We start from the raw sequence: 27,552 nt of genomic DNA, 5'->3' as shown, positions 1-27,552 counted from the left end.
GAAGTGAAGGAGAGGAAAGAGGGAGAAAAGGAAAAAAAAATGGATGAAACGAGAGAGAGAGAGAGAGAGAGAGAGAGAGAGAGAGAGAGAGAGAGAGAGAGAGAGAGAGAGAGAGAGAGAGAGAGAGAGAGAGAGAGAGAGAGAGAGAGAGAGAGAGAGAGAGAGAAAACACGTAATATATATCAAATTCCGTCCTGTACAGTGCCCCATAGTGAATGACCCCAGTGGTTGTGTCTCAAGGTGTGGCTCTGACCCTGGGGGAAGGCGCATGAACCACAGGGGGGCGGGGGAAGGGAGAGAGAGTCAGGAGGCCGGGGGTTGAGGAAGGGGGGGGGGAGGGAGGCACACTGACCGGGCCGCTGTGAATCGATAGAGAGGTAACCATGGAAACGAATTATGACGAACGGGATGCGTGAATACGTCTACCTGGGCTTGTGGGGTTAACTAACGAACAGGTGAGAACGGTAGGTACGCCACGGGAAAACAAGGGAAAATAACGTTATAATGGGTGAGGGTTTCGATTCCAAGCAGTAACGAACATGAAGAAAGTTGCTAAATTCGTCCCTCGCTGATAGCTGGCAGTGAGGGCCCGTAGAGTGGACGCCATATTGCACGGAGCCCGCGAGCCTACCACAAGCAATATCAAGGTGAGTTTGGACTGCCACTAACGCCTATCTACCCCCTTAAGCCCTTTAGTGTACGTGGTTTCTGTTGTGAGCATCGTTAAGGGTCCTCTGGTGGTGTGTAGCGAGGTGGTGGTGAGGTTTTGGGGTAGTTGGAGCGGGTATTGTGTGATGGGGGTGACAGCTGTTGCTTCTGCTCGGCCCGTCCCAGCCTTGTCTGCTCCCGCCTGCTGGTTTGTTTTCTCTGAGTGGCGGTCGATGATTAAGTCTTTTCATCCAATTCAAATGTACATAGAACTTAAACCTTCCTCTCGACCCTTCAGATAACCATAACATTCTCTTTTCCACGTGATATTGAGCATAAATTTGTAGGTACGCCATTTATCACGGTCAACCCCCCAAGTATTTTATGACATATTTTGAACGTGTAAACAACTCCCTCTCCTTCTCAGCCCTTCAGCTATTAAAATAACCATAACATTCTCTTTTCCACGTGATATTGAGCATAAATTTGTAGGTACGCCATTTATCACGGTCAACCCCCCAAGTATTTCCTCACATTTCTGAACGTGTAAACAACTCCCTATACTTCTCAACCCTTCAGATAACCATAACATTCTCTTTTCCACGTGATATTGAGCATAAATTTGTAGGTACGCCATTTATCACGGTCAACCCCCCAAGTATTTCGTCACATTTCTGAACGTGTAAACAACTCCCTATACTTCTCAACCCTTCCTCTCAACCCTTCAGATAACCATAACATTCTCTTTTCCACGTGGTATTAAGCATAAATTTGTACGCTATTTATCACGGTCAACCCCCCAAGTATTTTATGATGTATTTTGAACGTGTAAACAACTCCCTCTCCTTCTCAGCCCTTCAGCTATTAAAATAACCATAACATTCTCTTTTCCACGTGATATTGAGCATAAATTTGTAGGTACGCCATTTATCAGTTAACCTCCAAAGTATTTTCTCACATATGTTGAACTTGTAAACAACTCCCTCTCCTTCTCAGCCCTTCAGCTATTAAAATAACCATAACATTCTCTTTTCCACGTGGTATTAAGCATAAATTTGTACGCCATTTATCAGTTAACCTCCAAAGTATTTTCTCACATATGTTGAACTTGTAAACAACTCCCTCTCCTTCTCAGCCCTTCTTCAGCTACTCAGATAACCCTAACATTCTTTTTCTAGCGTGATATTAAGCATAAATTTGTACGCCATTTAGGTGTTTTACGACGCAAATTGACGCCTCTTTGTACTTTTCTTCCATTATGAACGTGTAAACAACTCCCTCTCCTTCTCAGCCCTTCTTCAGGTACTCAGATAACCATAACATTCTTTTCTTACGTAATACTGGGCTTGCTTTGTTTTCCTTTGACGCCTCTTCGTACTTTTCTTCCATTGTGAACGTGTAAATAACTTAATCTTCCCATCAGCCCTTCTACAGCGACTCAAATTACCATGACGTGTTTTTTTCTTACGTGATACTGGGCTTGCTTTGTTTTCCTTTAGGTTGTTTTCCTCACTTACTTCTTCCTCATTTTCTTCTTTCTATCTTATTCCTTTTCTTCTTCTCCCTTTCTTCCTTTCCTTCCTATCTACTATTCTTTCTTTTTTATGCCCTTCTTTCATCCTCACCCTTCATTCCTTCTTCCTTCCCTCCTTCTCTCTCTTCCTCCTCCTACCTTTAATCTTCCCCTTAATCCTTCTTCAGCGACTCAAATTACCATGACGTTCTCTTTTCCACGTGATAGTGAACCTAAATTTGTTGTTCCATAAAGTGTTTTTCGACCATGGCAATTTCTACAAAAGCATCCTCTAAGTGGTTTACGCAAAGCTGCTGAAACTTTACAAACAACTTAAACGACAACTTCTACATAAGCCTCCTCGTAGTGGTTTACAATCCCCTCTTGATTGCTACCCAGTTAACCTGCTTAAGGGTCTTCCGTCTGAGCTAAACCCTCTAATGATCTGACGTAAGAGGCTTTCAATAAGGTTTAATTGCTACTCAGTGACTCTTATATAAGGCTTTGTCCTCAATGAACCTCAGGCTGGTATAAGGATGATGTACAAGCGTGTATGTATTGCGGTTTAATATTAATGATGGAAAGATAAATATATGCAGGTATGATCAATATTGTACAGGTGTGAATATGGGGGTACAACTAATGATGGACAGGTGAATATAGAGTTAATGATCAGTGATGTGAATATGCAGGTACACTTAATGAGGTAAAGGTTAATGTATTGAGGTATAGTTAATAAAGCACAGGTGTGTATATATGCAGGTGTAATTAGTGAGGCTCAGGTGTAATATTGAGGTGAAAGTTATGACGTAAGGATGTAAATAAGGAAGTGTAAAGAGGTAACGAGATAATTAGTAAAGAGTGAAGAGGAAATAGAGTAGATAACAAGGAGTATATGGTGAAGGGGTAAAGAGTAAAGTAGTAAAGAGTAAATAGAGGGAAAAGGAAATAGCAGAATGCACATAACAGAGTAAACAGCAATGAATTAAAAGAGGAGTTAATAGAAAGGAAGTAAAGAGCAAAGTTAGTAATCAATAGTAAATAGTAATAGGAAGAGGAAGAAATTGAAGAAGAAAAGAAGAAGAAGAAGAAGAAGAAGAAGAAGAAGAAGAAGAAGAAGAAGAAGAAGAAGAAGAGAAAGAAATAGATGATGAAGAAAAAGAAAAAGAAGAAATAGATGAAGAAGAAGAAAAACAAGAGGAAAAAGATGAAGAAAAAGAAGAAATAGATGAAGAAGAAGAAGAAGAAAAAGAAGAAGAAAGAGAAGAATTTGATGATGAAAAAGAAAAAGAAGAGGAAGAAGAAGAAAAAGAAGATACAGATGATATAAAAGAAGAAGGGGAAGAAGAAGAAGAAAAAGAAGAAATAGATGAAAAAGAAGAAAAAGAAGAAGAAGAAAAGGAGAAAGACGAAGAAAAAGAAGAAGACGAAGACGAAGAAGAAGAAGAAGAAGAAGAAGAAGAAGAAGAAGAACAGGAGAAAGAGAAGAATTAGATGATGAAAAAGAAGAAAAAGAAGAGGAAGAAGAAGAAAAAGAAGAAGAGGAAGAAGAAAAAGAAGAAATAAATGATGTAGAAGAAGAAGAAAAAGAAAAAGAAGAACTAGATGAAGAAAAATAAGAGGAAGAAGAGAAAAAAAAAAAAAGAAGAGGAGGGGGGTCACACTAAACCAGTCTCCCCTACATGAGCGAAATTCTCTGGCAGCAGGAACGAATCATTGTGAGACCCGCGCCTTTGTTGGGTGTGTGGGCGCTCGGTGGGTTTCGGCGCTCGTCTTTTGTTTTCGTTTACGGACCAAGATATCGACCGGCATTTTGGGGTCCGACTCTGTACCATATGTTCGACTGTAGTGGATTTTGTACATGTGGGTTATAGTGGGTTCTTCTTCTTTATCTTTTTTCTTCTTTTTCTTCTTCCTCTCCCTGTTTCTTCTTTTCTTCTTCTTCCTCTTCTTCTTCTTCTCTTCTTCTTTCTTCTTTTCTTTTTCTTTTTCTTTTTTCTTTTTCTTTTTTTCTTCTTCTTTCTTCTTTTTTCTTCTTCTTTATTCTTCTTTTTTTCTTCTTCCTTATTCTTTTTTGTTCTTCCTCTTCTATTTCTTTTTTTCTTCTTCTTTTTCTTGTTTCTTCTTTTTTATCTCCTGTTTCTTCTTTTCTTTCTCTTATTCTGTCTCTGTTTTTTTTCTTCGTCTTTTCCGTATAACTTTTTCTTCTTTTTCTTCTTTTTTTCCTTTTTTTTCTTTTTTTTTAATTTTCTAGTTCTTGTTTTGTTTTTCTTTTTCTTCGTACTTTTTTTTTCTTCTGCGTTTTCCTCATCTTCATTTTTTGGTTATCATTATTTATTGTTGTTATTTACGGCAAAGATTAGTGATTTAAGTTACTTCTAAACGCAAACGGAGCAGAGTGAATTTGAACGATAGATAGATAGACAGAGAGAGATATTGATCGACTCAGGTTCCTAATTGCTCTCTGTTCTGTTCTTATCTTATCACAACTAATCTCACCACCACCACCACCACAACCACTACCACCACTACCCTCATCAACATCACCACCCCATCCTCTCACCGCTAACACCCGCATCACCCCATCACCACCACCATCACTAACAACAAAACAACAAAATGGTATGGAATCAACTTCATCTTAGCGTTTTCTCTTTACTAATCATGCTTTGTTTTAGGAGGAACAATACTATTTTTTCCTCGCTCCTCTCCACTAAAAAGCGACTCGTCATTTAGTTTTGTTTGTCTTCTGTTGTTTTTCTTTTTACAATATAACACGTAGAGTACTGTTGTCTGTCCTGCCCGCCGCTAAATATACAGGCTGGCAATTTTCAGTCACCGCCGAGTGGCCTAAGACTACCCATATGCTGTCCTGAAGACCACCTATCATTCCGGACTCTAAATTAACTCTGAGGATAAAAAAAATGAGCTCCGGGGGGGTAGTATGAGCCAAGCAAGACGGCGTCACTATAAACATTTTCCTGCGCCACTAACGTACTGAGGCCAACTACCAGGGCCTCCTAACATGCCTATTGGAGACTTCACCTTAAAATTTTTATACTACTGAATATTTAGTTTGGATTATTTCTTTTAATTTTCATTCGACTGATTATGTATTTTGGAGTATTTGGATTTCTCTTTTAATTTTCATACTACTGATGATGTATTTTGGAGTATTATTTTCTTTTAATTTTCATACTTCTGATTATGTATTTTGAATTTTTCTTTTAATTTTCATTCTACTGATTATGTATTATGGATTTTTATTTTTATTTTTCACACTACAGGTAATGTATTTTGGATTATTTGTTCTTTTACGGGTCTCCATTCTTCTTTGCCTCCAAGTTTCGTCAGTAGTTTATTCTTTTATTGTTTTTAGTTCTATTTCCAGGGCTTTTAAGAAGACAGCACCTTTTCTTCCCTAAATTACCAACCTTTGTGAGCTGTTATTACACTTTTACAATACTGGTGTTCTGCAGGTCGTCGGTCATTCAAGTCACGTCATTGCCTGTCTCTACAAGTCTTTCTACAACGCAACACCTTTTTCTTCCCTAAATTACCAACCTTTGTGAGCTGTTATTACACTTTTACAATACTGGTGTTCTGCAGGTCATCGGGCACTCAAGTCACGTCAGTAATATTGCCTTTCTCTCCAAGTCTTTTAACAACACAACACGTGACACGACGCTGCAGGGAACTGGCTTACTTTTTATTCACTCTCATGATCTATTTACATTCCTGGTGCTCGGTAAATCCTCGCCCACTTCAACCACGTCAGACAAGTTTTTCTCTCCTCCAGGCTTTTGAGAGCAGCACACGTGACACACTTCTGAGGGGAGCTAATGACGTAAATTTCGGCGAATTATAATTACTAGGAGTCTGGTTTTCTTTTTCTTCTTGTTTTTCCTTTACCTGTTTCTTCTTTTTATCTGCTGCTTCTTCTTTTCTTTCTCTCCTTCTTCTTCTATTTTTGTCTTTCCTTCGTCTTTTTCGTGTAAATTTCCTTCTTTTTCTACATTTTTCTTCTTCCTTATTCTTTTTTTGTTCTTCCTCTTCTATTTCTTTTTCTTCTTCAATCCTCGCCCACTAAACCCACGCCAGTCAAGTTGTTCTCTCTATTCAGGCTTTTGAGAACAGCACACGTGACACACTTCTGAGGGGAGCTAATTAAACTTCGGGGAATTATAATTATTTGGAGTCTGGACTTTGTATATACTGATTTCTTGTTGTTGTTGTTGTTGTTGTTGTTGTTGTTGTTGTTGTTGTTGTTGTTGTTGTTGTTCTTGTTGTTGTTGTCACATATGCGTATTCTAGTATTCTCTGAGGCTTCGTGTCAATCCTCGCCCACTAATACCACGCCAGTAATGTTCTCTCTCCTTCAGGCTTTTGAGAGAGAGAGAGTATTTCCTCTCCTTTCCCTTCTCTCCCTTCTCATTTCCTTTCCTTCCCTTCCTTTTCTTTCCCGGTTCATTGTATTTCCTCTCCTTTCCCTTCTCTCCCTTTTCATTTCCTTTCCTTCCTGTTTCTTTCCCGTGTTAATGAGAGAGAGAGTATTTCCTCTCCTTTCCCTTCTCTCCCTTCTCATTTCCTTTCCTTCCCTTCCTTTTCTTTCCCGGTTCATTGTATTTCCTCTCCTTTCCCTTCTCTCCCTTTTCATTTCCTTCCCTTCCTTTTCTTTCCCGTGTCGTATTTCCTCTCCTTTCCCTTCTCTCCCTTCTCATTTAATTTCCTTTTCATCCCTTCCCTCCCTTTCCTTTTTCCTCCCCTTTCTTTCCTTCCCCTTCCCATCTCTTCTGAGGCTTCACGTGTTAATCCTCGCCCACTAAGACCCCGTCAGTAATATTGTTTTCTCTCCCGGGGCTTCTGAGAACATTGCGCGTATAACATTACGGAAGGGAATTAATCAAACTTCCTCGAATTATTATCATCGTGAGTGTCTGGTTGTCTCACGTTTCCCGCCCACACGATGCTAGGTTAATCTTTTATGCTCGTAGACTCTGAAGACAACACGTGAAGACTGTACAGTTAATCTCGCTTTTATAATTCATTGTTGTTATCTTTATTTTTATTATTTTACAGTAGTCTTCCCTCCTGTCCTCTCTTTCGTTTCGCGTCTTCACCATGCTAGGTCAGTAAGTTCTTTCATCCTCGCCGACTCTGAAGACAACACGTAAAGACAGTTCAAATAACCTCACTTTTATGTATTATTGTTGTCATCTTTATTATTTTACAGTAGTCTTTCCCTTCTGTTCTTTCTCTTTCGTTTCTCGTTCACACAAAGCTTGGTCAGTAATTTGTTTTATTCTCGCAGACTCATAACTATACAACACGTGCTAACACTTTTATATATAACTGTCATCATCTTTATTATTTTACAGTAGTCTTTCCCTTTGTTCTTTCTCTTTCGTTTCTCGTCTTCACAATGCTAGGTCAGTAAGTTCTTTCATCCTCGCAGACTCTGAAGACAACACGTATTGATACTTTTATATATAACTGTCATCATCTTTATTATTTTACAGAACTCTTTCCCTTCTGTTCTTTCTCTTCCGTTTCTCGTCTCCACACAAACAGCTCCAGCAAACTTTTCATCCTCGTAGACTCTTGACAAGCCAACACGTGCAGACAGTTCAGACTAATTAACTACACTTCTAAAAACTTATTATCCTCGTTATTTTCTATCACTCGTGCCGTCTCGCTCCCCGCCCACTTCGGCTCAAGGCGAGTGTGTTGGTGGCACGTGAGGCGGCAGTCCGGGGTCTCCATCAGCTGTTATTACCTTCCTGCAGCGGGCGGCGGCTCAGGGACGGGGAATGTAATGATAAAGTGCTCGTTGTAACTTGCTATTTTTTTTTTTTTATCTTTATTTGTGTTCCCTGGATGGCCGTGTACTGAAGATATGTTAGAGATAGTTGTATTCTTATTTATATTTCTTCTTCTTTTTTTCTTTTTCTTCTTCTACTTCTTCTTTTTGTTTCTTTTTCATCTTTTCTTTTTCTTCTACTACTACGGCTACTACTACTACTACTACTACTACTTCTACCACCACCACCACTACCACCACTACTACTACTACTACTACTACTACCACCACCACCACCACCACCACTAACACCGCCCTTCCCCCCACAGATGACGGCTGCCGTGAGCGTGGTCATGATCGGTTCCCTTCTCTCCCTCGCCCTCCTTCCCTTCAGTGCCTGCTACGTGTCCTCCGCCGCCGTGAGTAACCGCCTCCCCCCCCTCCTCTGTCTGTCTGTCTGTATGAACGTGTGTATGTATGTATGTATGTGTGTATGTATGTGTTTGTCTGTCTATCTCTGTCATCTGTCTGTCTCTTTCACCGTCTTTCTTTTTTTTGTTTTTTTGTTTCTTGGAATCACTGTCTCTCTCTGTCTGTCTCTGTCTGTCTGTTTGTCTGTCTATTTGTCTGTGTCTATTGCATTTTCTTCGTATATTCTTGCATTATTTCTTTTTTTTTCTTTTTTTTCTCTCTCTCTCTCTCTCTCTCTCTCTCTCTCTCTGTCTGTCTGTTTGTGTCTGTCTCTTTCCGTCAACGTTATTCTTTAGTTTCCTTTTTTTTCGTTTTTTTATGTATGACTTTTGTATTTATTCTTTGGTTCGTTCTCTCTCTCTCTCTCTCTCTCTCTCTCTCTCTCTCTCTCTCTCTCTCTCTCTCTCTCTCTCTCCACAATAAAGATAAAAATAGGAGTTATCTTGCAAGGAGAGGCATCGCATAAATAAGTCCCGTCCCTGAGGCCCTAAAATAGCTCTTGAGGGCCAAAGGGACGCGACTTTTATGCCGGCTGACGCTCGCGACCTTCGCCTCAAAATGTCGCGGCCAGAAATAGATCGTTGATTTGATAACTTTCGTCCTAAGCTGCTCACTCTCACTTGGCCGACAGTTCCCTTCGTTATTGTGGAGATAGGCTTTGTATATACACTGATTTTGTTGTTGTTGTTGTTATTGATGTTGTTGTATAGAAGTATTCTAGCGCCTATATTCCATTCTCTTCATTTCATTTCATTTCCTTCCCCTCCCCTTCACTCCTTTTACTTAATCTTCTTTTCCTCGCTTTTCTCCTCTTCCCTTTCCTTTCTTTTCCTTTTCTTCCTTTTAATTTAATTTCCTTTTCTCCCCGTCTCTCCCTTTTCCTTTCCTTTTCTTCTCTTCTCTTTTTCCCCACCATTTCTTTCTTCCCTTCCATCCCTTTCTCTACCTTTCTTTTTCTTTCCATTCCCTTATTTCCCTTTTCTTTTCCTTCCTCTCCTTTCCTTTCCTTTCGTTTCTCTCTCTCCTTTTTCTCACCTCTCTTTCTTTCCCCTTCCCATCTCTCCTCTTTCATATAGCTTAATTTTCTTCCCTTCTCTCCCGTTTCCTTTCCTTTCCTTTCCTTTCGTTTCTCCCTTTCCTTTATCTCACCTGTCTTTCTTTCCCCTCCTCACGTCTCCTCTTTCATATAGTTTCATTTTCTTCCCTTCTCTCCCGTTTCCTTTCCTTTCCTTTATTTTCGAGGTTCACGAGGCGATTTCACATATTTCTTGATGGCTATTGACTCTACCTTTATCCGAAGTGAGTAGGACTGGAAGACATGAGTCCGTTCAGGCTTTTCCATGTGTTTATTACGAGCGTTATTAAGTCTGCTTCTCTCTCTCTCTCTCGTGTGTGTGTGTGGCGGCGGGCAGGGAGGGGCCCCGGTGGACTTCTCCGATGCCTTCCTGCGCGAGATGGTGGCCAAGATGGGCAGCGGCATGGCAGACCCCGCGAAGGACTATCTGGAGCTGCCCTCGCCCAGGTAAGCCCCTCGCCCGTGCCACCAACTCAGACCTTCATCCAGACCACCTCATTCACTAACTCATCTCTATAACTTGACTTTCTATCTTTTCTCCACTTCTACTCCCCGACATCTAAAGTATGCAGAAATACCTCGAGTGATCCCCCAGACACGCACACACTTACACCACAATCTATTCAAAGCCTCATCCAGACCGCCTAATTCACTAACTTATACCTATAACTTGCTGTCTATTGTCTATTCTCTTCTCCACTCCTACTCCCCGTCATCTATAGTATGCAGAAATACCACGAGTGATCCCCCAGACACACACAAACACACTTACAAAACCTAATATCTCAGCCCCATACCCACTAACACACCCATACCAACAGCTGTATTCTCCTTCATATACTTATCAATACCCACATACACCCCTTCACTTCCACTCCTTTACCCCTCCACCTCCACCACAAAGAGTGCCAACACATACCTCTACAGAAACGTTTTAATTCAAAGTATTTCACCAACGTTTTAGTGAACACGACGCTGGCATGGACTTATTTCTAACGTTTTCTTTCACTAAACTATACTACAGTTCTTCCCCCCCACCCCCCTTCTCGGAAACATGATATAATGGTGTACTGTTCTAAGTTTATCCTGTGCATCACCTCCCCTCAAAAATGTAACGTCTGCGAGATCTCAGTAACCTAGAAAAGATATCCTAAGTTTTTTCACCTCGGCGCAGTAATCAATGAGAGGCGTACTGAGCAGGGTAAGTGAAACGCGGCAAGACAGCACCGTAGACTATCACAAACTCTGAAGGGGGTAAACGCGCGGGGCAACTATGCATCTGTTATGTGTTGATGTGTCTGTCTGAAAGGGATATGGAGAGGGAAGATAGATAGATAGATAGAGATAGGTAGGTAAGTAGGAAGGAAGGAAAGAAGGAAGGAAGGAAGGAAGGAGTGAAGGAAGGAAGGAGGGAAGGAAGATATAAAGAAAGGAAGAAAGGAAGAGAATGAAAGAAAAAAGAAGAAAGAAAGAAAGAACAAAGAAAGGAAGGAAGGAAGGAAGAAAGGGAATGAAATAAAAAAAAGAAGAAAGAAAGAAAGAAAGAACAAAGAAAGGAAGGAAGGTAGGTAGGACAGAAGTAAGGAAGAAAGGAAGAGAAAGAAAGAAAGAAAGAAAGAAAAGAAGAAAGAGAATTAATGAAAAAAAAAGAAAGAAAGAAAGAGAGAGGAAGAAAGAAAGAAAGGAAGGTAAATAGGTAGGTAGATAAATATATAGATAGATAGACAGAGAGACAGTAGAGGAGAGAACAGCATATTCTTTTGTACATGACCGATATTATTCAAGTCAGACAACAGAGTATTTCGCTTCTGGGACTCCCCGTGATGGATAGAAGTTGAGGGTGGTTGAAAAAAGGTAGTGAAAAATATGTGATGATGTTATGAAATGTTAGCTTTGTCTATGAGGCTTTTTTATCATTATTATTATTATTATTATTATTATTATTATTATTATTATTATTATTTTTTTTTAAGTTTCTGGGTGGTGACGAGTATTCTGAAATGTGTCTTCTCATTTTTGTTTGTCTATTTTTTATCGTTTTTTCTTTGTTTTCTTTTTTCTTTCTTTCCCTTTCTTTGTTTCTTGCTTTTTCATTCATTCTTTTCTTTCTTTCTTTATCTTCCTTGCTTGCTTTCTTATTTTTTTCTTTTCTTCTTTTTTTGCTTGTTAGTTTGTTCTTTCTTTCCTTTTTTCTTTCTTTCTATCTTTCAATTTCTATCTTTCTATCTTTCTCTCAGTTTCTTTCTTTCTCTTCTCTTTTTCTTTCTTTCTTTCAATCCTCCTTCTTTCCATCCTTCTTTTTTTCTACTCTATTTTTCTTTCTACTTCGTCTTCCTCTTTACCGATTTCCTTTGACGCAAAATAAGGTCATACATGATCTAACTACGCGAGTGTTTAGCTTGTTCCATTAACTATTGCTTGTACACGAACATCATATACCATTAACTCATTACCATAACCCATTGCTTGCAGAAGAACAGTAAATCACATTCACTCACTAATATAATCCATTGCTTGCAGACGAACACAAAACTTCATTCCCTTACTTCCATGTCCATTGCCTGCACACGAACACAATCTATCAGCCACGAATAAGTCCCTCCTTCCACAGCCTGAGTCGTTCCCTGACGGAGGGCATCTCACCACGCACCCTCAAGGACATGCCTGATATGGGCCTCCCTCTCGACTACGACGCCCTTGCCCACAGCCCCTCCATCCGGGACCAGGAGTACCTCTCACACTCCTCCCTGCTGGGCACCATCCTCGGAAACTACGGTGAGAGATTGAGGTGGTATTCTTAAACGTTGCAGGGGTTTCGTGGGAGTTTGGGGCATTTCCAGGGATAGATTTATGAGCCTAGAGAAGTAAGCAATCCAGGGCTCGTATATTCAAAAGTTTCGGGGCTTATGTACCTAAACTTGTTGAGGCTTTCATAGAGGTTGTGTTAGTGTTTTCTTGAGTGGTTTTATGAGCCTAGTGAAATAAACGACCTCCTAACTAACTAACTAACTAACTAAACAACTCGGGGTCCATATTCTTGAACATTTCGGGGATTACATACCGACATTTGTTGAGGCTTTCGTACAGGTTATGTTAGTGCTTCCTTGAGTGGTTTTATGAGCCTAGTAAAATAAACGACCTCCTAACTAACTAACTAACTAACTAACTAACCAACTTATGACCCATATTCTTAAACATTTCGATACTGACACTTGTTGAGGCTTTCATAGAGGTTGTGCTGGTATTTTCATGGACAGTTTTGTGAGCCTAGTACAATAAAACAACCCCCTAACTAACTAACTAACCAACCAACTTAAGGTCCATATTCTTGAACATTTCGAGGCTTACATACCGACACATGTTGAGGCTTTCATAGAAGTTGTGTTGGTATTTCCATGGACAGTTTTGTGAGCCTAGTACAATAAAACAACCCCCTAACTAACTAACTAACTAACCAACCAACTTAGGGTCCATATTCTTGAACATTTCGAGGCTTACATACCGACACTTGTTGAGGCTTTCATAGAAGTTGTGTTGGTATTTCCATGGACAGTTTTGTGAGCCTAGTACAATAAAACAACCCCCTAACTAACTAACTAACTAACCAACCAACTTAGGGTCCATATTCCTGAACATTTCGAGGCTTACATACCGACACTTGTTGAGGCTTTCATAGAGGTTGTGTTGGTATTTCCATGGACAGTTTTGTGAGCGTAGTAAAATAAACAACCTCCTAACTAACTAATTAACTAACTAACCAACCTACCCAGAGACGTATTCTTAAACATTTCGAAGCAGATCACCTCCATTTCACAAGAATTTCATAGTGGTTGTTACGTTGGTATTTACATGGATAGTTTTATGAGCCCAGTGAAGTAAGCCACCTACACGCCAAGCCAGGGCCATATTCTTAAACATTTTGGGGCTTACACACTCACATTTGGGGCTTTAGAAGAGACTGTGTTAGTATTTCCGTGGGTAGTATTATGAGCCTATAGTGAAACCAAATTGTCGAGTCCGTTTTGGCCTTGGCTCCCGCGGTGCCACACAGTCCCAACACCTATTTTTTCCTCTCATATGTTACCTATAGCTTACATATGAGAGGAAGAGATAGGTGTTGGGACTGTATGGCAGAGCAGAGGGGAGGAAAGGACCCACGGGAGCCTACGCCAGACCGGCCTCGACATATTTGGAAGACTACAGTAATTGTCTAACAAGGCTTCTGTACGATGAGCCTAACAAAAGACACTCAGGAGAACCCGACTTTTGTGGCCCTTGGAAGTAGTTAATATAAGGGTCGAAAGCAACGTTGCCAGATTGTCGTACGCTCTCTCTTCTGTTTGCCGATTTCCGCCCATATAACTGCTTCCTCGACCCCAATAACTGGTTTCATATACCGTTATCGTTAAATTGGTTAATTATTGGTGATTTTTGGGAATAGTTATGAGTCAGAAACCGGTATATACGAGGCTCTGAGTACGATAATCTGGCGTCCTTGGTCGAAAGCGTCTCAGAATATGGGCCCAGAAACAGAAGCAGTCGTTACCCATTACTCTAAACCTTTCTGATGACGATTCAAAGAGTAAAAAGTCGGATCGGGCAGGACACATCACTCCTAGATAACAAATGGACGAAGTAACGGAATGGCAACCCAGAAATGTGAAAGTCAGGGCAGACAGAGAAGAGTGGAGAGTTGATACTAGATTCTTTGCCGGAGCGGGATGGAGTACATTGATACCCGAGAGAGAGAGAGAGAGAGAGAGAGAGAGAGAGAGAGAGAGAGAGAGAGAGAGAGAGAGAGAATGGAGAGTTAGATTCCGAAGCAATGGTGAACCTATTTTCCTGAAACTCTCAAACTCACGAAAACCTTAAACCGTTGACCTTTTAAACTTTCTCTACCCTTGAACTTATAATGACACTTTTCATGGTAAAAGAGACAGACCAAGGTTTTATGGCATAGGAGACGGAGGAAGAACAAAAATAAGGAGAAAAAGAGTTCGCCAGACGCTCCTCACGTAAATGAAGGCGAAGGAAGTTGCCGGACAAGATTCATAAAAAGGCTATTAACCAAGTACAAAGAAAAGGATGATTAAAAGCTCGCAAAGAAGGACGAAGAAGAAAGGCTAAAGAAATTTTCCGCGTAAGATTGGCTTAATTACTTCCCGAACTCAGCGAAAGAATAAAAAAATAAAGGACTCAAGTGGCGCCACCTACCTTTAATAACGGCGATTCTTGCGTAACACGAGAGTCTGTCTTTACTTCTGGCGTCTCTTCTTACCACCACCACCAACACCACCGCCACCACCATCACCATCACCACTATCAGCACCACCACCTGTTGATATATAAAAAAAAGAATTACTACTATGAACAAGTCTACGAGAGGTTTACATGTTAAGTCAAAACAGAGCAGAGAATATTAACGATTCTAAGATGTTAATGCTGATTGATGAGAGAGAGAGAGAGAGAGAGAGAGAGAGAGAGAGAGAGAGAGAGAGAGAGAGAGAGAGAGAGAGAGAGAGAGAGAGAGAGAGAGAGAGAGAGAGAGAGAGAAACAGGGCTGAAAGAAGACTAAACAGGAGTGGGGAAAAAAAGGAATTGTATAACGCAGCAAATAGATCTGGATTACATAAACGAGGTAGAATCCACACACTTCAGAATATATGAGAGGCTTTTTTTATTCTAAGAATGGGACACTAACTACCGAGGCGATTTTTTTTTTTTTTTTTTTTTTACAACAAAGGAGGCAGCTCAAGGGCACACAAAAAAATAAAACAATAATAAAAAAAAAGCCCGCTACTCGCTGCTCCTAAAAAAGAAACAAAAGAGGTGGCCGAAAGCAAGGTCAAATACGAGAGGAGAGATGTCCTGATACCCTCCTCTTGAAAGAGTTCAAGTCGTAGGCAGGAGGAAATACAGATGAAGGAAGATTGTTCCAGAGTTTACCAGCGTGAGGGATGAAAGAGTGAAGATGCTGGTTAACTCTTGCATAAGGGGTTTGGACAGTATAGGGATGAGCATGAGTAGAAAGTCGAGTGCAGCGGGGCCGCGGGAGGGGGGGAGGCATGCAGTTAGTAAGTTCAGAAGAGCAGTCAGCGTGGAAATATCGATAGAAGATAGAAAGAGAGGCAACATCGCGACGGAATTTAAGAGGTAGAAGACTATCAGTACGAGGAGGAGAGCTGATCAGACGAAGAGCCTTAGCCTCCACTCTGTCCAGAAGAGCTGTGTGAGTGGAGCCCCCCCACACATGAGATGCATACTCCATACGAGGGCGGACAAGGCCCCTGTATATGGACAGCAACTGTGCGGGGGAGAAGAACTGGCGGAGACGGTACAGAACGCCCAGCCTCGAGGAAGCTGATTTAGTAAGAGAGAGAACAGGGCTGATGATGATGATGATGATGAATTAATTCATAGTAGGATGATGATGTTAATGTAAACGCTCAGAGTTGTTTTAATGTTAGTGTTTAGGTCTTTATCAAACACTCGACTAAAAATGCTACTCAATTACACCCTTTATATATAACGTTACATCTAGCACCTAACTACCTCCTGCACACCGTCCCATGAATCACCCTTTTATATTCAGTCTTCTTAACGTTATTTCTCCTTGTACAAATGACTTCCCTTTGAGCTCATTAACCTGTCCCTGCTTATATGATCACTGTCTCTACCTCATGTCTACTTTTTTACTGCTGAACTGATGACTTCCCCTCCTGGCTCATTACCTGTCCCTGCTTGTATGAGTACTGTCTCTACCTCATGTCTACTTTATCACTGCTGAACTGATGACTTCCCCTCCTGGCTCATTACCTGTACCTGCTTGTATGAGTACTGTCTCTACCTCATGTCTACTTTATTACTGCTGAACTGATGACTTCCCCTCCTGTCTCATCACCTGTACCTGCTTAACATGATTACTGTCTCTACCGCATGACTACTTTACTTTATTGCTTCTTCTACAAATGCCTTTTCTTCTAGAGTCCAAGTTGATAGGTGGTCTTCAGGACTTGAGGTCTTTGGGAGCGGCGAGTAGCGGGGTTTATTTTGTGCTCTTTTTGTTGCCCTTGAGCCGTGTCCTTTGATGTAAAAAAACAAAAACAAAAACAGCAAGTGGGTCATCGGAGGCGGGCGGGACGCGAGCTCGTGACCGCAGGCTAACCACTCAGGCCTGATAACATAATGGGCCGTATTACTAAACATTTCGTCGCCCAAGTTCACATATTTGACAAGGCTTTCGTAGGAGTTTGGGGCATTTCCAGGAGTAGTTTTATGACCCTGGTGGTAGTCTAACCCTTCGTCTGTACAATGAACCTGAAGGAACACTCATTAGAACCCGACTGATCATCTCTTTGACCTTTAGAAATAGCTGATGTGAGAAGCGAAAGTCTTAAAATACCGACCATTGAACTCTTCACATGATTACTGTTGTTACGAATGCTTTCCTTTTCGCTCACTGACAGAGGAGAAGCTGAAGCAACGACCCGGCCAGAGTGGAGGCAAGAGCAGCAGCGGAAGCACCAGCAGCAGCAGCACCTCCAGCAGCAGCACCTCCAGCAGCAGCAGTGACGGAGTGCTGCCCGCCTACTGTAACCCACCCAACCCCTGTCCCCTCGGCTACACTGGTAAGGCACTGCAGATTACTATGATCTTCCGACACTAAATTACCCCTGCCCCCCCCCCCTCCCTCCCCCTCGCTCAAGGGTAACAAACTCGTTAACTCCAGCCTCCTTTCATCTAACCAATCAGCTCCCACTGCAGTCTAATGTACGGTGACTATTTTTTTACTAACTTAAAGAGCTTGAGGCACGTGTTTTTTTTATATTTTTTTTTATTCTCGGGGACAGAATTAAAACGTACAAATGCTGGATGTTCTCTTGGCTTCACACACGTCACTGAAGATTACTAACTGTTAGGAGACTTAGAAACGATATAACAAAACCTTTTACTGTCGATGGAACTGTTTTTTTTTTTTTTTCATTCTTGGAGACATAATTTTAACCTAGAATGAATGGGCTACGATGTGCTCTTGGCTACACACACGTCACTGAATATTACTACCTGTTAGGAGCCTCAGAAACGATGTAACAAAACCTTCTACTGTCGATGGAGCGTTTTTTCATTCTTGAGGACATAATTTTAACCTACAAAGAACGGGCTACTCCATAGTTCTCTTGGCTACACACACACGTCACTGAAGATTACTAACTGTTAGGAGCCTCAGAAACGATATAACAAAACCTTCTACTGTCGATGGAACAGTTTTTTTTTCATTCTTGAGGACAGAATTAAAACGTACAAAGCCTGGGCTACTCCGATGTTCTCTTGGCTACACGCACGTCACTGAAGATTACTAACTGTTAGGAGCCTCAGAAACGATATAACAAAACCTTCTACTGTCGATGGAGCGTTTTTTTCATTCTTGAGGACAGAATTTTAACCTACAAAGAACGGGCTGCTCCATAGTTCTCTTGGCTACACACACACGTCACTGAATATTACTAACTGTTAGAAGACTTAGAAACGTAACGATACCTTCTACTCTCAATGGAACTTTCTTGGGAGGGAAAGATTAAGTTGACCTCCACATGATAACTCCTGGCAATGGGTTATTTACTATTTTTTTCTATCCATAAATATATCTAGTTTCCATTTAAGGGTTTCAATTCTATTCGTATCACACAAGCCAGAATATATAGACTTATGAATGACTTGTGAACCTTTTGATATAGATAAAGATATTGAGAGAGACAGAGACAGATGGACACAGAGAAACAGCCATAGATAAACAGACATACATAGAGAATTACACATACAAAGACAAACAAACACAAACACAGAGAAACTTGCATGGACAAACAGGCGGACATACAGAAACAAACATATACAATCACACAAAGACAGAGAAACATACAGATACATGCACACAGAAACCACACACATACCACAAACAAACATACACACACACATACGAAAACATGGCCAGACACGGAAGGTACCGATGCCGAACTGGTGACAAACACAAAGCCACAAACAAACAAACACACCCACACCCACACAGACGCAAAGAGACCCAGACATAGAAATTACAGGGATCATACTGGGGTACACACAAAGTGACATGCAGCTCGGCGGAATCAGACACACAAATTAGAGGGTTCTGAAGGGACCGTCTCTGCCATCACCCTCATCATCGCCCCTTGGTTGTTAGCGGCCCATTCTTGGAGGACTCAAACCCTCGCTCTCTTATCATCCTCTCGAGTGTCTGGCTCCTCTCTCTCTCTCTCTCTCTCTGTCTGTTTCTCTGTCTCTGTCTGTCTGTTTGTCTTTCTCTCCGCTCCTTCTTATCAACTTATTCCTTCTTTCTTTTCTTTCTCTTTCTTGTAATCTTTCTTTCTTTCGTTCTCTTGCTGTCTTTCATTCTCTCTTTGTCTTTCTTTCTTTCTTTCTTACCTAGTTTTCTCTATTTTCTCTCTTTGTTTTTTTTCTTTTTACCTAACTACATTTATTTTTTCTTTTGTCATTTTCTGTTTTTCTTACCTAATTCTCTCTCTCTCTCTCTCTCTCTCTCTCTCTCTCTCTCTCTCTCTCTCTCTCTCTCTCTCTCTCTCTCTCTCTCTCTCTCTCTGTGTTTGTCTCTATCTATCAACCTTTCTTTCTTTATTCATTCTCTCTTTCATTCTTTCTTCTCGTTCTTTCCTGTCTATTCATTTTCTTTCTTTTCCTTTATTTCTCTCTTTCTTTCTCTTTCTGTTATTCCTTCTTTCCTTCTTTCCATCTCTCTTATCTATTTATTCCTTCTTTCTTTCATTCTCTATTTAATTATCTCTCTCTCTCTCTCTCTCTCTCTCTTATCCGGATCAGGGTTAGGTAAGGTTAGGTTAAGTTTGTGTGTTGTTAGTTTTGGTGCTATACAAAAATATCAACTAGCCTAAGAATGTTATATGTGTTGAGTCTAGGCTTAGAACACAATATTATACAGGTGGTGATTTCGAAAGCAATGAGTAAGGCTATGTTGTACTGTGTTAGGTAAAGTTAGGTTAAGTTTGTGTTGTCAGATTTGGTGCTGTGAAAATATGAAACTAACCTAAGTTAACCTAGCCTAAGATAACCTAAGTTAATCTAAGCTAACCTAACCTGAGATAACCTTACCTAAGCTAAGCTAACCTAAGCTAACCTAACTTAAGCTAACCTAACCTGAGTTAACCTAACCTAAGCTAACCTAACCTAAGCTAACCTGACTTAAGCTAACCTAACTTAAGCTAACCTAATCTCAGCTAACCTAACTTAAGCTAACCTAACTTAAGCTAACCTAACCTAAGCTAACCTAACTTAAGCTAACCTAACCCAAGCTAACCTAACTTAAGCTAACCTAACCTCAGCTAACCTAACCTAAGCTAACCTACCTTAAGCTAACCTAACCTCAGCTAACCTAACCTAAGCTAACCTATTCCAAGCTAACCTACCCTAAGCTAACCTACGCAAGCTAACCAAGGGCTTCTTCTTCCCACACTAATTAATCAACACAGGTAGACAGCTCACGTAACAAACAGGTGAAAAAGAAGGGACAGTAAAAAGGCAGGAGGGCAGACTGAAGATGAGACAGAAATGGAAAAAGAGGAGATTGTGTAAGGCGTCAAATTGTTCTGGATTACATAGCCGAGGGAGCACGACACACACACACACACACACACACACACACACACACACACACACACACACACACACACACACACTTGAGGGGAGGATGAGAGAGGTTGTTTTTGTATAAGCTAAGAATGGGACACAAACTACCCTTGATAATGATGATGATGATAATGATGATGATGGAGGTGAACTTAAGCCATTACTGTTGATTTAATTCTACGTGTGTGTGTGTGTGTGTGTGTGTGTGTGTGTGTGTGTGTGTGTGTGTGTGTGTGTGTGTGTGTGTGTGTGTGTGTGTGTGTGTGTGTGTGTGTGTGTGTGTATTCTGTATCAAATCAAATGTGTTCTTTCTGTCACAATTTTCGAGCATTATATACCCATGATTTGATTCTGTCTGTCTGTCTGTATGTATGTCTCTGTCTGTCTCAGTTCTGCATCAAATGATCTATATTTCCTCTGTAATTATCTTCATCTATTACCTAAGATTTGATTCTGTTGGGTTGTCTGTCTGTCTGTCTGTCTGTTTGTATGTATGTTTGTCTGTCTGTCTGTCTGTTTGTCTCTGTCTTTGCCACCATCTTCCCTTTCCCCTCCTTTCTTTTTTTTAACTTTCTCTCTCTCTCTCTCTCTCTCTCTCTCTCTCTCTCTCTCTCTCTCTCTCTCTCTCTCTCTCTCTCTCTCTCTCACTCACCCTCTCTCTCACTCACCCTCATCCACCCTCACCCACGCCATCCCACCCCCTCAAGAGAGCATCCATCCCTCCATCACAACGCACCGATTAATGGGTTTCGTATCTCGGCACTTCCCAGAACGCCCCCCCGCCCCCCCTGTACACACAATACCCCCATTATTAACGTTATACATCATTAGCGCCTTGAAAATCCTCCTCTGTGTTCCTGGAGGTCAATTGTGGTGGTGTTGGTGATGGTGGTGGTGGTGGGTAGTGCGGTGTTTGAAAACGAAGGAAAGGCGGAAGTTAGGCTTACAATGTGTATCTCTGTAATCAGTGACATCTCAAGTAATGAACGGCGGACTCTTTTGATTTTTTGGCGACCTTGTCATTAAGCCGCGAATTTTGGAAAATCAACCGCTTTGGTGCGAATCACCATAACTCCCTTATTTCTGGGGCTACAGAAATGTTTTTGGTATCAATCGACGGCAAAATGAAAGGGCTATATCTTTTAATAAGCGACCGGCTCAAAAACCGACTCGAAAGGGTAAAAAATCGAATAAATTCGCAAAAAACGACTCAAAAAAAACTATTTTTGAGTTCCCAACCTTGAAACCCGCTTATTTTTTGAGAATTTCAAAAAACTTATTTAACAAATAATTTAGCCTTACCAATGTGCTTTCCAATATGATGCATAACATTTCCCTACTCCCAGTAGTTTCGTCGCTGGAGCTCGAAACGTAAACCCTTTTGAGAGCGATTTTGACGAACTCCAGACACTTTGCCCTTTTTGTCTAGTGTGGCCTTGCTATTGCCTCTAGAAGGCTGTAATTTGGCATGTAGCCCTTTCTTGGCAATGTAGTTTGACCAGCTCGAAGGATTTTATGATAGCTTGATTCCAAGTTTGTTGTCGTGCCGTCACAAAATAGCCTGTTTTCGGCCCTTATACCGCGATTTGGACACGTCCTAGTTTTTTGCTTATAACATTTTTATTTATTTAGTGCTTTCCAATTTTCTTTTACTGATTATTAATCTCTATTAATAGAGCTTTCATTTGCCACCAAGCACGCCTTCCTAGCTTCAGTATTTTTCGCTCGAGCTCGACCAGAAGTCGCGACGAACATTCGCCGAATCTGACTCATTTCACGCGACGAAAAACCTTCCTGACGCCACAAAAATTAATATATCTGCATAAAAATTCATATATGAACACTTCAATATGTTGAATATCTTGAATTAAAAGCATTTTAATATATATATATATATATATATATATAAACACAAATATATATATATATATATATATATATATATATATATATATATATATATATATATATATATATATATATATATATATATATATATATATATATATATATATATATATATAAACCAATCTGTATTAAGCGCCTTATTATACATGTTATTTCTTATTTTATTTAGTATTCAACCCTATTACTTCCCATTTATGAATAATACATTTAATTTGCTTTCTTGTGATACCAAATATATATGTATATATGTATGTATGCATATATATGTATATATGTATATATATGTATGCAAATCAGGCTAAACCTCAACCTTTCTCCGACGACTAACGCGACGGAGATGAGCACCGAGGCCAGGCGCACTTAACACCCTCCCTTTCCCTTCCAGCTGAGGACGGGTGCCTGGAGGAATTCGAGAACACTGCAGCCTTCTCCCGCGACTACCAGGCGGTGCAGGACTGTATGTGTGACACGGAGCACATGTTCGAGTGCGCCGACTCCACCCAAGACTCCGAGATCACCGCCTTGGCCCGCTCCATCCAGAACGAGGGCGTGCTGGACTCAACCCTGGACAACATCATGAGTGAGATGGTGAGTGTGGTGAAGGGGTGATGCTGGGGAGGGTGGTGAGGTAGGGTGGTGTGGTATGGGAAAGATTGAGGGGATGGTGAGGAGGTTATGGTGAGAAGGGGAGGGGTGGGGATGGTTGTTAGGAAGGGGTGTTTGTGTTTGGGAGTGAGGGGAGGTGAGGTGGGGTGGAGGAGGTGATGGTGGTGAGGAGAGGTGAGGTGGAGTGGGATGGGGAAAGATGAGATGATGTTGGTGAGGCTATATTAAGGGAATGGGAGAGCTTGATGGTGGGGAGGGAGGGAGGGTGGAGGAAGGATAGGAAATGGGACGAGAAGGAAAGATCAGAGGTAGGATGCGGAAGGATAAGGCATAACTGATTAGCACTAGGATACGGAAGGAGAGCAAAGGATAGGAATAGGATAAAGATAGGATAAGGCATAACTGATTAGCACTAGGTAGGATACGGAAGGAGGGCAAAGGATAGGAATAGGATAAAGATAGGATAAGGTATAACTCATTAGCACTAGGTAGGATACGGAAAGAGAGCAAAGGATAGGAATAGGATAAAGATAGGATAAGGTATAACTCATTAGCACTAGGTAGGATACGGAAGGAAAGCAAAGGATAGGAATAGGATAACAATGAGACTCGTGAAGGATCGTGTTCAGTAGGAAGATCAGAGACAGGATGCGGAAGGATAAGATATAACTGATTAGCACTAGGTAGGATACGGAAGGAGAGCAAAGGATAGGAATAGGATAACAATGAGACTCGTGAAGGATGGTGTTCAGTAGGAAGGTCAGAGGCAGGATGCGGAAGGATAAGGCATAACTGATTAGCACTAGGTAGGATACGGAAGGAGAGCAAAGGATAGGAATAGGATAACAATGAGACTCGTGAAGGATCGTGTTCAGTAGGAAGATCAGAGACAGGATGCGGAAGGATAAGATATAACTGATTAGCACTAGGTAGGATACGGAAGGAGAGCAAAGGATAGGAATAGGATAACAATGAGACTCGTGAAGGATCGTGTTCAGTAGGAAGGTCAGAGGTAAGACGCAAAAGGATAGGGGTGGGAAGGAGCAGGATTAGAATGAAGTAAAGGAGGGAAAAACGAATATCACGAGAAGGAACAGGATGAAAAGAAACAAAAGAATTATATGCCAGGATGACGTAAAGTATAGCGAGATAAAGAAGGCTGAAATGACGTTTGAAGGAGTATTGTTGGGAAGAAGAAACGAAAGTAAATAAGATGAAAAGAAGATATGAAGAGACAGGTTGAGCTAAAGCAAAATGAGGAGAGTAGAAATACGGGCAAATGAGGTTAGATAAAAAGCAATAGAGACATAAGAGAGTAAGGAAAGATGGTGGGATGCGATAGGAAGGGAAAGGATGAACTATAGAAAAGTGACGTGAAAAGACGAGAAAAGAATATCGGTTGGAGAGTTTGGATTGAATGGGATTAAGACAAAAGAAAGACGAAAAAGAAATGATAAGAAAGAGTAAAGGAGGATAAGACGAGATTGAACGAAGTGGTTTGAAGAAGAATGAAGAGGGGAAAGTAGAATAAAGTGGACAGATAGATAGATAGATAGATGGGTAGATAGATTATATAATTAACGCCTCTACTTGTATTCCATTTCTTTCCCCAGCAGACTGACGAGCACCATCGCCTCGTGGCCAAGAAGTTCCACCAGAAAAAGGTAAGACACACACACACACACACACACACACACACACACACACACACACACACACACATAGAGACCTACTCCCATCCGCCCTCCCTTCCCCCACTAGACCCACAAGACACCCCAATATTCTCGTCCCGGTCAAAACTCGCGCGGACAGATATCGGCTTAGTGCGATACCGACGCTTGTGAGGGTCACTAACACCTCCATGATCACATGACCCCTCCACCCCAACACACACACACACACACACACACACACACACACACACACACACACACACACATCACCCTTCCCCACTTCCCCCATTACTCACCACATGAAACTCATTGTATGGTATTTTTGTGTATTTTCAGCCTTATGGCTGCCTACAAATGAACAAACCATTTATTATTATTATTATTATTATTATTATTATTATTATTATTATTATTATTATTATTACACACACACACACACACACACACACACACACACACACACACACACACACACACAAAGTGTAGTATTTTTTGATAAGTCAACAAAACAAAGGAAAATACCAAAGCATAAAGTAGTCAATAGTTAACACGTTGGTAAAAGAGAAAAAAATAAAGAACAATCAATCATTTCACGATTACAATCAAACGGACAGCGGCGGCCAAAGATCCTAAGCCAATGAGATAATCTGTGCTGGGTCTGGTCGCCGCGCCGGCCTGTGCCTGCTGCACACTAACACCGCCTCCTTTCCTTGCAGAGCTCCAACCCGTACCTGCAGGGCGAGAAGTTGCCCGTGGCCGCCAAGAAGGGCGGCGTGCTGTAGGCGGCGCGGCCCGCCCACCACGTCACAGACTTGACCGAGTCACACACGACGACACAGAACACAGCCCTGCTCTGCTGCAGTGACGCTCCCGCCCACACCCTGCCCAGGGGTGCCCCGCCCCCCGCCACCCCGCCCGCCCCACCACGCCCCAGCCCCGCCCCGGCCGTGCACACCCGCCCTGCACGCCGGGGACACGTGCTGGGCGTCGCGGGGCGCGGCAGAACCTTTCTCAAGTCTTTCTCTCACGCCAGATGACGAGACACTTGACGCGGGGCGGACGCCACGCTGCCTGGTACACGAGACACGCGTTGGACACCGCAGCGCGGCGCGGCGGCACCCGTGCAGGCGTGGGTGTGGGCCGCGGGCGTCGCTGAGGGCAGCGGGACCGCGGCGTCTGTCACGCCGAATCCCGGATTCAATAACAGAACAAAATACTAAAAAAAAAAATAACACGTTAAAGTAAAAAGAAAAAAAAAAAGAATGCCGTCAAGCATAATTTCATCACCGCCAAGTCGGGGACGAAGCGGCCAGCCGCCACCCAGCCGGCGAGGCGCTCCCCCCCCCAACCCCCCGCACCCATATGACCTCCAGTCGTTGGTCACGCCGCCCCCCGTGCGTGACCCCGCATCCCCTCCTCGCCGCCCCGCACACTGGCTGCACCTAACCACCGTAAGGCGCCGGCGGGGACACGACCAAAAAATTTTGCTAGATGAAGATATAACGTAATGACTGTCTACACTAACTGTTCCTTCCCCTCTCTCTCTCTCTCTCTCTCTCTCTCTCTCTCTCTCTCTCTCTCTCTCTCTCTCTCTCTCTATCTCTCTATCTATCTACCTATCTCTCTATCTATCTATCTATCCCAGTCTCCCTCCCCCGTCAGCATTACCCGTAGTCTCCGACCCTAGCGAGCAGCCGCGTACTGATAGTGAACCTTAGACACCCAGCACTGGCGGCCGCCTGGCGAGTCTGCCCAGCAACTCTCATACACACACACACACACACACACACACACACACACACACACACACACACACAAACACACAGAAATACATACAAACACAGAAATGCACACAACACACACACACACACACACACACACACACCTGGAGTGCCAGTAAAGAAAACAAATCCTTAACCTTCCAAAGCTATATATGGAAACTATTATATATAACCAAGACTATAATATATATATATATATATATATATATATATATATATATATATATATATATATATATATATATATATATATATATATATATATATATATATATATATATATATATATATAGATGTATACATAAATATATATATAATAAAAATTTTGAAATTTTAACCCTATGTGTGTGTGTGTGTGTGTGTGTGTGTGTGTGTGTGTGTGTGTGTGTGTGTGTGTGTAATAATATACGGTTTATTTAAGTATATGGCAGCCGTCAGGCTGAAAATTTACGTTTTATAAATACATTTAAGTAAATTTCGCTAACGAGAACAAGTATAAAAAGAGAAGGGGGATGGAAAACGGGGGTCAGACTTGTCTCTGGGAAAGGTAGGGGTGATGGGAGGGGTTGGGTGGGATGGAGTGCAGTGGGGGAGGTGCCGGGGGGGGAAGGGGCGGATTCTTCCAGATGGCGGTGAGGTCAAGTGCGATGTTATTCCTCAGGTAGGATGCTGGGTTCAGGTGACAGGTCCCAGAGGGATGCAGGTGGGCAGTATCTGGGAGGTCACTCAGGGAAACCCAGGCTTAGTAAGGAGGTGCTAAGCCTGGGCCGGCGAGACACAGGTGGTGGTTGCTGGGCGGTTGGTTGTTATATGTTTCTCGGAACAAGTGCACATCGTTAAATGAAGGTGCCGTACATCTTGCTCCAAACCTGAGTGACGAGGCTGCCTCACTGCCTGCCTCCTGAACTGACCTTCCTCTGCTGCTGGGTGATTTCGTCCTCCGGAGCTTGAGCGTGTCCTCGGTGTTGTGTTGGCGACGCAGCTCTCACTACCCTTCCAGCACCACTAACACACTGCACTCACTGTATGTCTGTATAGTGTCACAACATTTCACGAGTGTTCTTTGTATTAATGAGTACCTTGAAAACAATGGGAAGGGGCGGGGGAATGGGGAGCAGAGAAGAAAAAGAAAAAGAAAAAGAAAAAGGGTCAACAAACTGACCCCGTGGCTGCTATGGGGAGCGCCAAGTGACACGTCTTGACCCCGTGAGGGTGTGTGTGTGTGTGTGAATAAGTTACCATTTGTCTCGGCATGTGGACACACGCAACATGGCACCGGCAATGGCTAACACCACGCCCAAGGAACACACAGAGGCGGGGACAAAGAGGCGGCTCACCATCGAATTCGGACCCACAAAACACCAACAACAACAACCACCCTCGCCTTG

At 42.0% G+C, this 27,552-nt stretch overlaps 1 protein-coding gene and 1 long non-coding RNA gene across 5 annotated transcripts in view; one reads left to right on the top strand and one right to left on the bottom strand.

Moving 5' to 3' along the window:
* LOC127002783 (uncharacterized) overlaps positions 1–27,552 on the bottom strand; it is a 94,618-nt gene that overhangs the window by 23,204 nt on the left and 43,862 nt on the right. The window contains exon 3 of the long non-coding RNA XR_007756536.1: positions 14,722–14,842. This is a non-coding gene — a long non-coding RNA (uncharacterized LOC127002783). The remainder of the gene's footprint in view (positions 1–14,721; positions 14,843–27,552) is intronic.
* Positions 545–26,216, top strand: LOC127002781 (uncharacterized). Of its 4 annotated transcripts, none has more exons than XM_050868974.1 (8): positions 545–647; positions 8,291–8,380; positions 9,845–9,954; positions 12,119–12,282; positions 16,974–17,135; positions 22,490–22,692; positions 24,324–24,374; positions 25,100–26,216. In XM_050868974.1, exons 2-8 carry the CDS (start codon positions 8,291–8,293, stop codon positions 25,163–25,165), a joined length of 846 nt encoding a protein of 281 aa, XP_050724931.1. In that variant the 5' UTR covers positions 545–647; the 3' UTR covers positions 25,166–26,216. The 4 variants fall into 4 exon arrangements, with proteins under 4 accessions (XP_050724931.1, XP_050724932.1, XP_050724933.1 ...); XM_050868975.1 differs by lacking the exon at positions 545–647 and adding an exon at positions 835–856; XM_050868976.1 differs by lacking the exon at positions 545–647 and adding an exon at positions 4,750–4,783 and having other exon boundaries at positions 24,327–24,374.

This window comes from Eriocheir sinensis, chromosome 24 (assembly GCF_024679095.1).
Source record: "Eriocheir sinensis breed Jianghai 21 chromosome 24, ASM2467909v1, whole genome shotgun sequence".
Taxonomy (NCBI): domain Eukaryota; kingdom Metazoa; phylum Arthropoda; class Malacostraca; order Decapoda; family Varunidae; genus Eriocheir; species Eriocheir sinensis.
Note: the sequence above shows the minus strand (reverse complement) of the source record. Positions and strands in the feature narration are given on the sequence as shown.